At 37.8% G+C, this 17,223-nt stretch overlaps 1 protein-coding gene across 1 annotated transcript in view; it reads right to left on the reverse strand.

The window, feature by feature from the left end:
• Positions 1-1,776: 1,776 nt before the first annotated feature.
• Positions 1,777-17,223, reverse strand: part of CD200R1 (CD200 receptor 1) — a 35,465-nt gene continuing 20,018 nt past the window's right edge. The window contains exons 2-7 of the mRNA XM_062176733.1: positions 10,432-10,497; positions 8,946-9,257; positions 8,584-8,832; positions 3,362-3,461; positions 2,776-2,821; positions 1,777-2,032 (exon numbers count right to left, since the gene is read on the reverse strand). Of these exons, the coding sequence (XP_062032717.1) occupies positions 1,907-2,032; positions 2,776-2,821; positions 3,362-3,461; positions 8,584-8,832; positions 8,946-9,257; positions 10,432-10,497 (899 nt within the window). The 3' untranslated portion in view covers positions 1,777-1,906. The remainder of the gene's footprint in view (positions 2,033-2,775; positions 2,822-3,361; positions 3,462-8,583; positions 8,833-8,945; positions 9,258-10,431; positions 10,498-17,223) is intronic.

Consider the following 17,223-nt stretch of genomic DNA (forward strand, 5'->3'; position numbering starts at 1 on the left):
GGACAGTTCTAATATTGTGATCTGAGATTCTTATTCAATCCTGTTACCCCCCTCTTTTGCTTTCAGACTCATTTATGAACATCATGGTTGAACGTTTTTCCCTCCCCTACCCTGTTTCCTCCTCCTTTAATCTTTCATGCTTGTTTTTGCATTGTCAAGTTAAGACATACTCACAGTTTTGTTCTTCAGTAATAGTTAAACAGATAGAATTGGACCTAGCTAACTGAGCCACATCCCAACCACGGATATATGAAGGATTAACAAAAGTTCAAGGACAGGGTTAAAATGTCTGTTGTACACACAACTTGGTAATATTTAAATTATGTGCAGATACTTAACTGATTGGGTTTTTTGGTCATGTCAAATGGTTTGATCAAAATAATCATGTACCAAGTGTGATAATATTATTTTTACATCTGAAATAGACTAAAAATCTCTTTCAGGATAAAGCCTACAATAACTTAAATGTCTGGAAGAAAGAAAAGATATTAATATAACTAAAGAAACCAACTCAGACGGTATAACAGATGAATGGGTATTACTTTAATTTCCATCATAGTGAAAAAATACTAATGCTTTTCCTGCTCTAGAGAAAACACATTCATTGTTCTCATAATTAGATATATTTTTCATGATATCAAAAATCCTCTGTATACATAAAACCAATCGTTTAGTCCACATAAAAATGGAGGAGAGAGTCACAGAAATTCCTGGCCACTCTTTTAGCACATAGAAACCAATCCTCCACAGTGCCTAATTAGCTGCTTACATAGTCCATAGATATTTGTTAGTTGATAAATACATCAGAATAGAATGGACACCATAAAACACACTTCCAACTTGTCACATCTGCAAAACTACTGGCATTAAATATCAACACTTTTAGAGAGATGAGTTCACACCAAACTGACATCTTCACACATGCATTTTCTGTCTTGCAAATGACAAAAATATAAACTGTTTTATTAAATAGTGTAATACTTATAATCTTACATCATATTTACTAACTAGTTGATTAAAAAGGGAAAGTGGAAACTGGAGATGTAGAAATATTATAGATATTAAAATAAGAGTATAGGAAGAGGCACATTCAATCAGAGGCACATCAATTCAAATTGATACAATTAGACATATCTTTCAATAATAAAAATACACACCCTTTGATCTGGCAATTCCACTCAAGTAAATTATCCTACAGATATGCTCTAACAAATGTAAAGAGATATATCCACAAGAAACATTCTAAGCAGTATAGTTTATACCACAAAACTCAAAACAATCTAAATGTCCAATCACTAGGACTGTGTTTAATTAAATTATGACATAACCAGACATGGAATTTTATGTAGCGATAAAAAGAATGAGGTAGCTTTGCTTGTGTTGACATGAAAAGATACCCAAGACATGTTTTCAGCATTTTATAAATACAGAGCAACTTACAGTATGTCTCATGCCTGTCTTGTCAGGGATACGCATGTGTGTTTGTGTATGTGTATTATATATACATAAATAGACACATAAACACATCAACATACCATAGGCAATACACTGATCATATATACATAAACATTTTCTAAAAGGTACATAAGAAACTGTTGATACTTGCTCCTGCATTATTTCTTGAGAAAACTTGGTTTTCATTATTTACTATATTGCACAATTTGAATATTTTATCATAAGCATGTGCTTTCTTTGTAATAATAAGTTCTTCAAAGAAAGAGCTAAGATTCTAAAATTCCAATTGTATTAGGATATAAATGCAAATCCTTTAGAATGTCTTTTTCTTCTAAGGGACTGTTTTGCAATATAATGTTAATATAGATCTTCTGTTCTGGAACTATAAGCAAATCAAAGGAATATTTGGAATGCATCTTGACTCATTTTCCCTGGTGCTAATTCCAATGACTTATAAACTATTGAGGCCCATGCCATCAACTTCACTTTGTAACATCTGAGACATCTTTGCCTTGTTTGTAGTATCATAGAGTGGATTGCTCTTCTCTGTGTAGCTGGCATAGGGCTGCATTTCATCCTAAAAAAATAATTCAAAGTCAAACTCAGTTTGAAAAGATCAGAAATTGTGGCATAAAATACTTGTGTTTTGTTACAGAAGCTATTTGTGTTTTCTTAACAAGTGCCCAGAAGCTTTAGTATCTGCCCATAGTGCTTATACTTGTATTTTGGGACCTATATAAACATAAAAGAGCAAAGCTTTGTTCCAATATTTTACCTGCTCCCAAAAAACTGTTGTTTACTTAAGTCTCTATGTGAAGCTATAGCTGTGAGCAAGTGGATTGGAAAAAGAACGGAGTGAAATGAAAACTATTCCAAAGCAGAGTCAAAGACATAGTTAGCGGCTGGTTATAAAAGATCAGGATAATTTTTAAGTCTGGGTAAAAGGGAAATGATGATGACACTATAAGAGGGGAGTCAAGAATTAGAGATCATTTCCTGGGGGAAGAAACATGAATTCAGTTTCTCCAAAGTTTACCCAGATGAAGCAAACATTTTGTGTATTAGGCTACAGTCACGAAATGAAAATGTAGTTCTGGAATAGAGTACAAATAGTACTTGGTAGACAGCTAATTAAGAAAATAAATATACTTGACTATTATAATAGTTGAATCAGAATGTTTGCATTTTTCAACTAAAATATGAATATTGCCGCAAATTAAAAATTGTGCTGTTATATTTTTCAGGCTATGTGGCTTAAAAGTTTGCAAATATTCTTTTTTATTGTTTTTGTTTTTATTTTTGTTTTTTGGTTGATCTTACCTCCTCAACAGCAGGAGTAGCTTCTGGTTTTCGCAACTTACATTTTCTATAAAAAATAAAATAAGCCCCAGTGAGTGCAGGAAAAACCACTGTTCAGCTATAAAATAAAAAATTAAATAACTACTGACAATTGTGCTTCATTTTGATAGAAGCCATACTGAACCAGAAATTAACTATCAAAAATGAATGAATTCTGTTTGTGTTTAAAAAATCCAAATAAGAAAATTCTGTTTATTGGAAAAGAAAATAAAATAATGCAATAGGAGCACTGTGCAATAGAATATATATGACATCACTTCCTTGGAACATGAAAGGAATTGTAATTACTTTCCCAAATCAAAACAAAATATCATACTTTCTCTCAAATTCTTATCCTAAATTGCCTAATTTACCATTTTTGTATGTCTAAGTAACCTAGCAAAATCCCTCCCATCATTCAAAGTAATTCAAGTCTGACACCTTCAGGATACTATTCTTGATTATGAGAGTTAGTGTTAGCATCCTAATTTACCCAGTCAAGTCAATATTTGCAACTCTTTTCTAGTTTAATAACACTAAAGAAGAAAAATCACTCATTAGTCCATACCTGTAGATACAAATCAAAAACCAAATGGTTCCTATGACGACCAAAAGAACAATAGGGAAGATGATATATAGAATATATTCATGTGATGTTCCTTTAGGATCTGTAATTATAGACACAAATATGTATATAAATATATATATACACCAAAATATATAGATTCAAATATGGTAAGTACAGATAATGGGATGTCATTCAGTACTAAAAACAGATGAGCTATCAAGCCATGAAAATACATACAAAAACCTTAATGTATACTGCTATATGAAACAAGCCAATCTTCAAAGTTTACATACAGTGTGCTTCCCACTATATGACATTCTGGCAAAGGCCAAACTAGGAAAAGAGTAAAATTTGACAAGTGGTTGCCAGGTATTGGAGGTAAAGGGGTGAACAGATAGAACACAGAGGACTTTTAGGACAGCAAAACTGATTTGTGTGATGCTATAAATGTTGGTACATTATTATGCTTATCAAAACCCATAGAATGTGCAACAGCAAGAGTGAACTATAGACTTTCAGTGATAATGATACATCAAAATAGGTTCACCAATTAGCATGATATGTCTGTCCACAACAGACAAGATTTTGAGTGCATAGGGGCAAGAGTTATATGAGAATTTGCTGTAGTTTTTTTTTTTAAACTTTTATTTAATGAATATAAATTTCCAAAGTACAGCTTATGGATTACAATGGCTTCCCCTCCTCCCCATAACTTCCCTCCTACCCGCAATCCTCCCCTTTCCCGCTCCCTCTCCCCTTCCGTTCACATCAAGATTCATTTTCTTTCTTTTTTTTTTTTTTTAATTTTTGACAGGCAGAGTGGACAGTAGAGGGAGATAGAGAGAAAGGTCTTCCTTTACCGTTGGTTCACCCTCCAATGGCCGCCGCGGTAGGCGTGCTGCGGCCGGCGGCCCACCGCGCTGTTCCGATGGCAGGAGCCAGGTGCTTCTCCTGGTCTCCCATGGGGTGCAGGGCCCAAGCACTTGGGCCATCCTCCACTGCACTCCCTGGCCACAGCAGAGAGCTGGCCTGGAAGAGGGGCAACCGGGACAGGATCATTGCCCCGACCGGGACTAGAACCCGGTGTGCCGGCGCCGCAAGGTGGAGGATTAGCCTGTTAAGCCACGGCGCCGGCAAGATTCATTTTCAATTCTCTTTATATACAGAAGCTCAGTTTAGTATATATTAAGTAAAGATTTCAACAGTTTGCCCTCACATAGCAACACCAAGTGAAAAATACTGATGGAGTACTAGTTATAGCATTAAATCACAATGTACAGCACATTAAGGACAGAGATCCTACATGATATTTTTTAAAAATTGATTAATTTTCTATGCAATTTCCAATTTAACACCAAGTTTTTTTTTTTCATTTTCAAGTATCTTTATATACAGAAGATCGATTCAGTATATACTAAGTAAAGATTTCATCAGTTTGCACCCACACAGAAACACAAGGTGTAAAAATACTGTTTCAGTACTAGTTATAGCATTACTTCACATTGGACAACAGATTAAGGACAGATCCCACATGAGACATAAGTACACAGTGACTCCTGTTGTTGATTTAACAATTTGACACTCTTGTTTATGGCGTCAATTTAGATGCACAGTTTTGCTGTGAATCTAAAACTGCTCTAAAAATAAAATCCATTATATATAATATATATAAACCATATTATATATATATATATAATATTGTTTAAGGATGTCTCACAGTACATTTCATTTCACATTAATTTCATACCATTGTAATTTCTGTGATTTCATTTCAAACACCACTGATCAATAGTTCAAAAAATTATTATAATAGAATCTCTTTATCAATTCAGACTCTAAAGTTTCCGGCAAAACACCACCCTATGTTAGGGTTTTGACTTAAGGATCTGGGAATGGTGAATTCCTATAGCAGATCTGTGCAATTTAGATCTCTCTGTTAAAGTAAGAGCACAGTGTTTCTCTCTTCCAATATTCAGAAATAACTGAGTTACTATAAGAAAAGTACTTGGAAAAATAACTCCAATTCCGAAGTCATCTTTCTGCCAGGGCACTACAAAAAAATGAATGTATAGCAGCAACTCTAAAGCATCTATTAGCTGATGACCATAGTGTAAAGTTCACTCTGATAAGCACACAAGTCAACAAAGGAATTGCCATCTCTGAGAGGCAGTGGATTTCAAACAGTGCTCCTGGCGTTCCATGTGTGTGGCTTTGGGGGCAGCAGAATATGGCAAAGTGGAGGCTGAGCAGCCTGGCACCAAGTCCTCCCACCTCCCTTCAACAGCTTTTTTTTTTTTTTTTTTTTTGAAAAGGAAAGCTTGGTTCTACTGTTAAAAACAGCCAACACCACTGTTTCAAAACTCTCTCAAACTAAAGAGCTCTGCCTTGGACAAGCACTAGCAGAAGCTGAAGACCCACCATGCAAGGAAGACACAGGAGACCTTTGCACTTCATGGGAGTTCAGTCTATATGGTCCCTTAGATTCTGAGAGCCCATAAGGATGACATTGTACTGTAATACAGGACAGTGGAATGTCAAACACCACTGACAGGATATTCAGTCTTTTTTCCAAAGACAAACAAAAACACCACTTTAGGAATGAATATTGAAAAAATTGGTTTAAACACATGGGTTTCATTTCTCCACCTTTTAAAATTACTGAAGAATTAGTAAAGAAAAATTATAAAGCATATGCTACAAAGACAAAGAGAACATGGATGAAAATAAGAATAGATGAAAGGTTTCCACTGATCTTTAGGTGAAAAATGAATAGAAAAGCAAATGGTTTACCCAGTGGAATATGGAAAAACCTTAGTGCTCACAGGATTCCAAAAGCAGCAGGAAATATCAAGTACTTCAGAAGAGCTAAAAGAGGATTCTGAATATTCTTTCCACAAAGAAATGACAAATATGTAAGGTGAGAGATATACTAACTGCTCTATTTTGCTCATTCTATGAGGTATACATGTTTTGAAATCCCTGTGTACCCCATAAATATATACAATCATGTGTCAGTTAAAAATAAAATAAATTTTAAAAAGAAATGAAGTTTTAAGTTGAGCGTCAGCGTGAATAGAGGTATTCAAGGGAAGTCTGAGCTCAGAAAAGTGGGGGGCACACACCAACCCCACATCCCCTCCCAAAATACTGACAGTCAGGCTCATCCCTCCAAGACACAGAAAGTTATTTTCTACAAAACCTGAATAGCCCCAGAGAAAAGACTGTCAGATATTAGAGTAGTTTAAAACATTTATGGAAATATGTAATCAAAAGATCTAATTTAGTACAAAAACATTTGAAGCCCATACACAGTTTTTTCATAATATACACTGTCTGTAAACTTCTGGAAGACCCTTCACACGCATGGGTATTACCACTTTCTCATTGTGTTGAAGCTAATCAGTTGACAAGCCACACCATCAGATAGTAGTGCTTCCAAACAGCTCTGTAATGTTCACTTTGAAACGAATCAATAGCCAAGGATTACCAAAGCATTGAAAAAAGTCTGGGATATGAAAGAAAGAGATCAAAACAAATATTTGGAAGACAAAAGGAACTTACATTAAAGTAGACAGGATCAAGCAGAGGATTGAGGCAAAGAGATGGCCCAGGACAATAGCTGTGCAGCAGGTCTAGTTAGCAACCAGGACAGAGTAATCCAAGAGCATGGAAAAACTCAAGAAGAGATGCCTTCAAGAAAAATACTGCAACAGACAGAACACCAAATAAATCTGACCATCTGGAAAATATTACTAAGGGATTCTCTAGCTTTGTCAGTGAGCTTAGTGATAATTCACAATTGCCATATACATTATTATTTTTTTTTTTGACAGATAGAGTTAGACAGTGAGAGAGAGAGACAGAGAGAAAGGTCTTCCTTCCGTTGGTTCACTCCCCAGATGGCCGCTACAGTCAGAGCTACACCGATCCGAAGCCAGGGGCCAGGTGCTTCCTTCTGGTCTCCCATGCGGGTGCAGGGCCCAAGGACCTGGGCCATCCTCCACTGCCTTCCCGGGCCACAGCAGAGAGCTGGACTGGAACCCGGTGCCCACATGGGATGCCGGCGCCACAGGCAGAGGATTAACCAAGTGAGCCAAGGCGCCAGCCCTGCTATATACATTATTAAGGAAATGAAATAAAAGCAAAGCAATCATGAAGTCCAAAAAAATCAAAAAGTTGTTCAAAAAAGAAAGCATGAAGTAATTTTTTATTTGCTGCTTAATAAGACTGACATAATTCAAATTAATGTGAACACTGGCCATTTAATGAAAAATTGCTCTACTACTGCCTATGAAGGATGAGACAAAGAAGAAAGTAATAATGTTAAATCCTCATCTACCATAATAGGAAGTATACGACAGTGTCTAAATTTGATAAAGAAATAGCCATTATTCAGAAAAGTGGGCTTCATTTGAGGAGTTGAATGAGAACAGAATGACAGGGTTGGAAAACAAAGGCAGAGCTAATATTTTTCAATTAGAGCCAAAGAGAAATTTGAGGTGAAACTATGTATATCATATTGATTAAATAATATTTAATTATTTTAAAATAACAGCAAATGAGAGTAGAATGTGAACACAGAGTGAAGGAACTAAACAGGGACAAAGTGAATCATGGATGTTTTTATAAAACATTTACGAAATTCCACCAGACAGAAGCTAGAGGAGCAAAGCTTACCACACTAGAAGTGCATGGAAGGCAATTTCAAGTGACTTTACCCTTCTAATTAAAAAATAAGTGTGTGTTTAAAATTATACTTTATCCTCTAATTAAAAACCACAAGTGTTATTTTAGAAGTATACTTCTTGAGGCCAGCATTGTGGCTCCGCAGTTAAAGTCACCACCTGAGACACACACATCTCATATCGGTGATGGAGTTCAAGTCCCAGCTCCCCGCTAATGCACAAGGGAAGGCAGTGGAAGATGGCCCAAGTACTTGAATCCCAGATACTCACGTGGGACACCCAGCTGACTCGAGTTCCAGGGTCCCAGCTTCGGTCTAACCTAATTTCCACTGTTGGGGTCATTTGGGAATGAACCAATGGATGGAAGATGTCTCTCTCTCTCTCTCTCTCTCTCTCTCCCTCCCTCCCTCCCTCCCTCCCTCTCTCTCTCTTAGGCATTTGGGGAGTGAAATATTTCTACACACTCTTTATCCCCTCTTAACATGATTGTTCTGAAAGAGTGAAAATATCAAATACAAAACTAGGAGAATTACTAACCAGGAAGCAGACGTTGGGATAAACTCTTGTTGCCACACAAATGGGAGATAGAGCAGGTCACAGCAGACACATTGCTATCTGGCCAATGGCACGTACTCCAGACAGTCACTGTGCCATTGTCCCAATGTTCCTGCTCAGTGACACAGTCCCCTATGGGGGCCCAAGAGACCTGCGCAGCCGGCTTCCCTGCAACAGCCTTGCACGCCGCGGTTCTGTTCTTCACAGGAGACAGCGTCACTTTGGGGCAAACTGCAGAGATTTAAGGGAAAAAATCTTACCATCAGGGATATGTAATTTACAGAGGTATTTGTTTTGGTGACAAATCTAGAATCTGAAATGCTACAATGCATGATGTCCCTTACCTGACACTTGGAGGTGATACCCACGATCGAAATTCCCATCAGGTGTTGCCATTTGACACCTGTAATAGCCGTCATGACTGAGAGCCACTGGGTGGATCTGAAGTCCAGGGTTTACATCAGGTCTGGAGGCCCAGGTGATTGCCTTAGTACATTCGCCTGTGGTCTTATTTGTTTCTTCCTTGTAGGATATTTTGCAGGTCGGCCTGTCTCTGAGGATTATTTCCCATGTTATTAGCACCACATTTGTCAATGGGATAGGATAGCAACAGAGCACAGCCTTTGTATCCATCAGCACAGTCAGTGAAGTATTAACTGGACACACACAAAAGGAGAATGACAAAGAAAAGCTGTTATGATAAGGCACTTCGTGCGCTAAGTTTATCCACAACATAGTACATGGAGCTGTACTCAAAGATTACTTTGCTGCTGACCTTATTCCAGAAATAATGGACTTACATACAAAAATAATATTTGCAAAATACATGTTATGTATTAAAACTAATCCAAACATTAACTAATCTTCTCTGTATTATCTTTGCATTATTACAAAAACAGTAAGTATTGTAACATATGTTGAAATTAACTCGGGACTTTTAATATATAGAAATAAATAGGAAAGAAAACAGGATTCCAAATTCTGTTTTAGAACACCAAAGGTATTCCAATAAGGACAATCTCTGGTGATAGACACTGTTAGATTTATCTAATTAGTTTATAATCCATGCTCTTCAGGATAAAATGGAATACATAGTAATGGGATTGTCTCCTTCTAAATTTTGATGAGTACAAAAAAAAATTGGTAACATCAAAACTACAAATGCCTGTCCCTAAGGGCAGTCTTTCACACAAACATAAATTTGGAAAACATATAGTACTTTCATTGGAAGTAACTAAGATAGTGTTCAAGTTGGGTTACTTAAAATTTTTTATTTTTTATTTAGATGTTACAATCTCACAAAAATGAAAAATAATGATGCCTAATGATAAGAAATTTTTGTAATATTTATTTCTGAAAAAAAAGAAGTGTGGTATATAATTTTTTAACTTTTTTTCTTCTTTTTTTAATTTTGTTTAAGAAATACAACTTCAGTCTACAGCCATACCACCCTGAACACGCCCGATCTCGTCTGATCTTGGAAGCTAAGCAGGGTTGGGCCTGGTTAGTACTTGGATGGGAGAAATACAACTTCATGCATTCAATATATACAGATTTGGGAACATGATGCTTCTTCCCCCTCTACCTTCCTCCCACTCATTACCCTCCTTTCTTCCTCCTTCCTCTTCATTTCCCATTCATATTTTTTACAGAGATCGATTTTCAGTTAATTTTGATACTCATAGGATTAACCCTATACAAGGTAGAGAGTTCACCAAAAACCCACACTATATTCTTCAACTAGTCACAGAGTGGCCTTCAGTTAATGTTTCCACAAAGGTCAACCCTCCATCCCCTCCGTGCTGGGCACTAGATAAGGAAGCACTTTACCTTCTGCAGGAAGGGCCGAAATGTTCTGTGTCGTCTGCTTTCCATGCATGCACGAAGTACTCGAAACTAGAAGTATTGAGAGAGGGACAAAGGAAGCCAATGTCATGAGTTCTAACAGCATAGAAGCCACTGTTTCTACATTAAGGTTTATTTTCTCTTGGAGTTTTTCCATAAAAGAATTTTACTGCAAATGGGTGATATTATCTAATGTAGCCTTTGGATGAATTTCCCTTCCTTCCTGCATAGTCACACACATGTTCTCAGATAGTGCAGCTGTGAATTTTGCTCACAGATTGTGTTTCTTTATTTTTTATTTTTTATTTTTACTTTTGACAGGCAGAGTTAGACAGTGAGAGAGAGAGACAGAGAGAAAGGTCTTCCTTTACCGATGGTTCACCCCCAAGTGGCCGCTAGGGCCGGTGCATTGCGGCTGGAGCGCTGCGCCGATCCGAAGCCAGGAGCCAGGTGCTTCCTCCTGGTCTCCCATGCGGGTACAGGGCCCAAGGACCTGAGCCATCCTCCACTGCACTTCCGGGCCACAGCAGAGAGCTGGACTGGAAGAGGAGCAACCAGGACTAGAAACTGGGGTGCTGGCACCACAGGCGGAGGATTAGCCTATTGAGCTGCGGCGCCAGCCACAGATTGTGTTTGTGTACTTGCAATCTAATTATCAGGATTAAATTTTGAAAATATAGTAAAATTCATCTTTTGTAAAAATTAACCCCTGAAACTATAAGCATCATTTAATATACTTGGGTACTTCAGAAAGTTTATAGGAAATAGAATGAAAAGATAAGTTTATTTAGGGATTAAAAATTTTGAAATCCATGCACAGCTTTTTCAGAATATGCATTTTACATGAATCTTTTGAAGACTCTTCATAGAAGCCAACACTTTCCGCAAACTAATATAATGTGTTCAGGAATGTTAGTGGTTAGCTGAGAGATGGCTGGACCACCCAAGTCTCTGATACATCTCACTTGTAACAAAGGTGAATGTCAGTGATGTCATCACTGTAACATAACCAGCTACAGTAGGGGAACTTCATGTAGACGATGCTTGTTTTTGGTAAACTCCGTATTTAATATCTCTCCACACCTGTTCTAGTGTCACCTGTCTCTTCTACAGTACTCGAACACTTGCATTTCTGGGCCAAATGAAGATGACACACTTAGATGATGAAAGAGGTAGGATAACAATGCAAATCTGAGATGCAATTAAATCCATGCTCTTTCCACCACTCCAGCTTGGCAAAGATTTAGAGGCAACAAACAATGTGGCTTCTTTGGAGAACACCCAGAGACTGGATCATTCAGAGTGCCTCATAACAGTGCTCAGATCACCATATTCTTCAACTAGTCATAGAGAGGCCTTCACCTGATGTTTCAACAAAGGTCAACCCTCCAGCCTCTTTGTGCTGGCCACTAGATAAGGAAGCACATTAACTTCCGTGGGAAGTGCGGAATTGTTTTGTGTCATCTGCTTTCCCTGCATGCATGAAATTACTTGAAACTAGAAGTATTTACAAAGGGACAAAGGAAACCAATGTCATGAGTTGTAGTAAGGTAGAAGCCAGTAAGACTTCTAAGATACACAGTTAACCATAGCTAAAATTACACAAAAGTCATCACAAAGCCAGCACAGGGAAAAACATGCTAATATCTTAAAATTTACATTCAAAGTACGTTAATTGATTTCCCATTTATGAGATACAACTCTTTGTCAATCATTTTCAAAAAACAACTCCGGGACTGGTGTTGTGACACTGCAGGCTAAGTCACTCCTGCAACATTTGCATCCCACATGAATGCTGGTTTGAGACCCAGCTGTTGTGCTTCTCACCCATCTCTCTGGTAATGCACATGGAAAGCCAGCAAAAGATGGCCTAAGTACTTAGGCCCTACCACTCATGTGGGAGACCCCAATGGAGTTCCATCTCCTAGCTTTGGCCTGTCCCAGCCCTAGTCATCGTGGGCATGTGGGGATTGAACTGGCAAATGGAAAATTGATAACTCACTCTCTCTCTTTCTCTCTAACTCTATTTCTTTTTATTTTTTTTTTGACAGGCAGAGTTAGACAGTGAGCTTTGTATTTCTAATAAGTAAATAAACCGTTATTCTAAAAACAAAAACCAACTCTGCATCCACCCACCACCCCCTCTGCCCCAGTCATGGAAATTGGTCCACTATGGGTATCCCACATGAGCAGCTCTGATTATACAGCCTTCTACTGATGTCACTCCCTAAGCAAAGATATTTAACCACATAGCAGTCACTTCACCCAGATGAACAGAGTAGAGCCCCTTCCAAGAATTTTAGAATCTAGGATGGGCATTTGGCACAGTGAGAGAGATGTCACTTGGAATGCCCACATCCCATAATGGAATGCCCAGTTCCAGTTCCAGCTCCACCATTGCAAATTCAGCTTCTTGCTACTGTGCACCCCAGGAAACAGCAGATGATGGCTGAAGTACTTGGGCCTTTGCCATTCATGTAGGAATCCTAGATTGAGTTCTGGTCTCCTAGTTTTGACCTGGCCCAGCCCTGATAGCTATAGTCATTTCAGGAGTAAACCAGCAAATGGAAGATATCTATCTGTGTGTCTCTCTGTCTTTCAAGTAAAATAAAAATAAATTTTACTGAAAAGAATTTTAGAATCAGAAAAGAGAAACATTCACCCACCTCTTCCTTCCTCGTTTTTCCTACTCTATAAAAAAAATGGGGAAATGACAAGAAGCAAACCGAAGAACAGAGATAAGCATCCTGTGTGCCTTAACTTTCTAATTTCAGTTTCTGAGACCCACATGCATTCTTCCTCTAGGTTCTGTAGAGGTTCTTAACAAGAACAAGGGTCACATCCAATTTCGAATTCGGTTTCTGAAAAATTACTGCATTGTAGATTTTTTTGAAAATTAATGATGCAGGGGACAGTAGAGAAGAATTGAGATTCTGTCATCAAAAAGTACTCACATTACCCATGAAGCAATGTAATGTTTTTTGAAAGTGAACTTGAGGGGCCATCGCTGTGGCGTAATGAGTAAAGCTGCTGCCTGCAGTGCCATCATCCCATATGGGTGCTGGTTCAAGTCCTGACTGCTCCACTTCCAATCCAGCTCTCTGCTGTGGCCTGGGAAAACAGTAGAAGATGGCCCAAGTCCTTAGGCCCTTGCACCCATGTGTGAAACCTGGAGGAAGCTCCTGGATCCTGGCTTCAGATTGGCACAGCTCTGGCCATTGAGGCCAACTGAGGAGTGAACCAGCGGATGGAAGACCTCTCTCTCTCTTCCTGCCTCCGCCCCTCCTCTCTGTGTGTAACTCTGACTTTCAATTAAATAAATAAATCTTTAAAAATCATTTTTAAAAATTTTAAAAAATGAAAGTGAACTTGAGTTAGTTGGAAATGTATGTTTCAAATTCTAGAATAATTACTTAAAAGTTAAAAAAAGAAATATAACAGATGTGCCAAGAAAGGGATAAACTTGAATCCTATGAAGTGCTCAGTTACAACCATAAAAAGCAGAAAAGAGTGAGAGACAAAAACAGGAATAACAAAGGGACAAAAAAATGTAAAAAATATATCAGAAATCACTTTGAGCATGAATTGTCTACTTGCAAACAGATTGTCCAGTAGATCAAAAAGCAAGATCCAAATACACGTCTAATACAAGAAATTTATTTTAAGTATAAAGATATACATAGTTTAAAACTTAAAGGATAAAGAAATATATGCCACGATAACACTTAAGAAAGTGGTAGTAGCTTATTAATTTTGGCCAGAGAAGACTTCAAAGCAAGGAAAGTTATCAGAGATAAAGAGGGGCATTGCATTTCATTATAAGTAGGTAAATTCTCCAAGAAGACATAATTAATAATCCTTAACATGCATGTACCTAACAACAGAGCATCAAAATATGGGAAGCAAAAACTAATGGAACAGCAGGATCAGCCCCTATCACCCATAAGGGAGCCCAGATAGAGTTCCAGGCTCCTGGCTTCAGGCTGGCCCGACCCTGGGATTGTGCCCATTTGGGACGTGAACTTGCAGATGGAAGATCTCTGTCTCTCCCACTCTCTCTCACTCTCTCTCTCTCTCTGCCACTCTGCCTTTCAAATAGATAAATAAATGAGTAAATCTTGAAGAAAAAAAATAGGAGGAGGAGGAGATGGGACCACCATCATGTTGTTAAGGGTAAAGTTACTGTCTACAACGGCAGCATCCCATACGGGCACCAGATTGAATCCTGGTTGCTCCACTTCCAATTCAGCTCCCTGCTAATACACTTGGGAAAGCAGCAGAAGTTGGCCCAACTGTTTGGGCCCTGCACCCACAAGGGAAACCCAGAAGAAGTTCCTGGTTCCTGGCTTCAGCCTAGCTCAATCCTGGGCCATTGTGGACATTAGGGAATGAACCAGCAGATGGAAGACCTCTCTCTCTGTGTCTCTTCCCCCTCAACTCTGCTTTTCAAATAAATGAATATTAAAAAACATTAGGGGAAATATTTGCAATACTCATATCTAATAAAAGATTGCCATGTAGCATATGTGAAAAACTGATACAACTTAATAGTTTTAAAATTCAATTTTAAAAATTGGGCAAATGATTTTAACTACAATCACAAAAGAAAAGATATTCAAGTGGTCAATAGGTATACGGAAAGATGTTCAATTTTAATAATCATAAAGGAAACAGATTAAGCACAGTGAGCTAATGATTTCACACTATAATCATGGATAAAATTTAGAAGACTACTAAAAAGTACTGGCAAGAATTAGAACTCACTTATATTACTAGTTGAAATGTAAATGATACAACAACACTAGAGACCTTCTGTCAGTTTTTTTTAATTCAAATATGTGCTCACCATATAACCTGTCCATGCTAATAACATTTACCTAAGATAAATGAAAATATATATTTGCACAAGACTTTGTTAAAAAAGAAAGATTTATTTATTTTAAAGGCAGAGTTACAGAGAGAGAAACAGAAGAGAGAGAAGGGTCTTCCATCCACTGGGTTACTCCCCAGATGGTCACAACAGCCAGGGGCCTGGAACTCCACTGGGGCTCCCACAGGGGTGGCCAAGGTCCAAGCACTAGGGCCATTTTCCTCTGCTTTCCCACCAGGGAGCTGGATTGGAAGTGTAGCAGCTGGGACTCACACTGGCATCCATATGGGATACCAGCATGCCTGGGGGCGGGGGGAGGAGCAGATAAACCCACTGTTCCACAATGCCATCCCTGCCACACAAGATTTGTGCATGCACGTTCTTAGTGACTTAATTCTCAAACTTCAAGAGTCAAAAACTGGAAACAATCCAAATATCAGTCAACAGGTAAATGGATAAATTATCCATACAATAGAGTACTACTCAACAACAAAATGGTAAAACAACATGGATGAATCTCGAAAGCATTCTGTTGAGTGAAACAAGACATACAATAGAATGCACACATACAACACACTACACAAATCACTACTACTCAGGTAAAATGCTAGTAATCTAAGGTAAGAAAAATCAGATCACTACCTGCCAGCAAATAGGACGAAGGTTAGGGATGCACTACACAGATAAACAAAGAATATTGTGGAAATGATGAAAATCTTATCTACCCTGTTTGTGGTGACAATTCACAGGGGTAGACAACTTTATCAAACTGTACATTTTAAATGAATGCAGCTAAGTGCACACGTTCTCAATAATGTTGAAAGGGGGCATATAAAAATAGTATCAGAAACATCCAGTTTTATTAGAAGACACATCCACACAAATAAAACCAAAACAAAATATAAAACTCAATACTGAAAATAATGTTACCAAAAAAAAATTTTTCCACCTAAGCCAAAGTCATCAGTAGAAATAATTATGTTTTGTGATGTTTACTACTAGTGAAACTTCTTACTCACTTGAAGCACCAGAAGTTTCCTCTCCCAAATCATCGTTGTCATAATTTGCCTGAGCAAGCGCAAGCCACCCACGCCAGAGGCCTACTGGGCATGACTGTGCAAAGCCACATTCAGGAGAGGCTTCCCCCAGTGAGGAAAAAAGAAAAGGCACATGATTCTCTTGTGATGGTCAACAATTTTCATGTACTGGAAAATGCTGTGCTCTGCATGAACTACTCTCTTAAAAAAAATCTGCCAATAGGCACTTCTGAAATTTCCCAATTATTGATAAAAACTCCCAATACAGTAACCGTGAACAACCAAAACAGAACAGAGCCAGGCCATAATTCAGTAATGAGTATTATTGCCAGTATTATGTATTATTTCCAATGTATGCAGGTACAAAACAAACACATGAAGATTCCCTGCCCTTTCACTCTTTTGTAGACTTTTGCAGGAATACAAATAAAGAGGTTAGTAATCTGATACATGAACTTCAAACACACACCCTGAACTTGGCCCAAAACTGTGGGTTCAGAAATGTGGCTATGATTTAATAAAATAGTCACATGGTTGCAAAAGATAGTCGTGGATGATAGTTTTGACATTTCTTTACAAGACGTGACCTTCTCTGTGCTAGAATAAAGCAAATTATAACTCATTTCTTGGTAAGATCTTTACATCTCATCGCCTTTATTGTTATTTAGCATTTACTGAATTTATTCCTTCTAAAAAACAGAACACAAAATAAATAGTTGAAATCTGAAAATTTCCTGACATTTCACATAAGAGAAACCTAATAACAAAATTATTTCACTCTTCATTTAGTGGTTCAGGCCTTTGGACTTCCAAAACTGTTTTCCCTCAAATTTCCATAACTCTTCAAGGTTCTTATAACATCTACAAAGC

Source organism: Lepus europaeus, chromosome 2 (assembly GCF_033115175.1).
Source record: "Lepus europaeus isolate LE1 chromosome 2, mLepTim1.pri, whole genome shotgun sequence".
Lineage (NCBI taxonomy): Eukaryota > Metazoa > Chordata > Mammalia > Lagomorpha > Leporidae > Lepus > Lepus europaeus.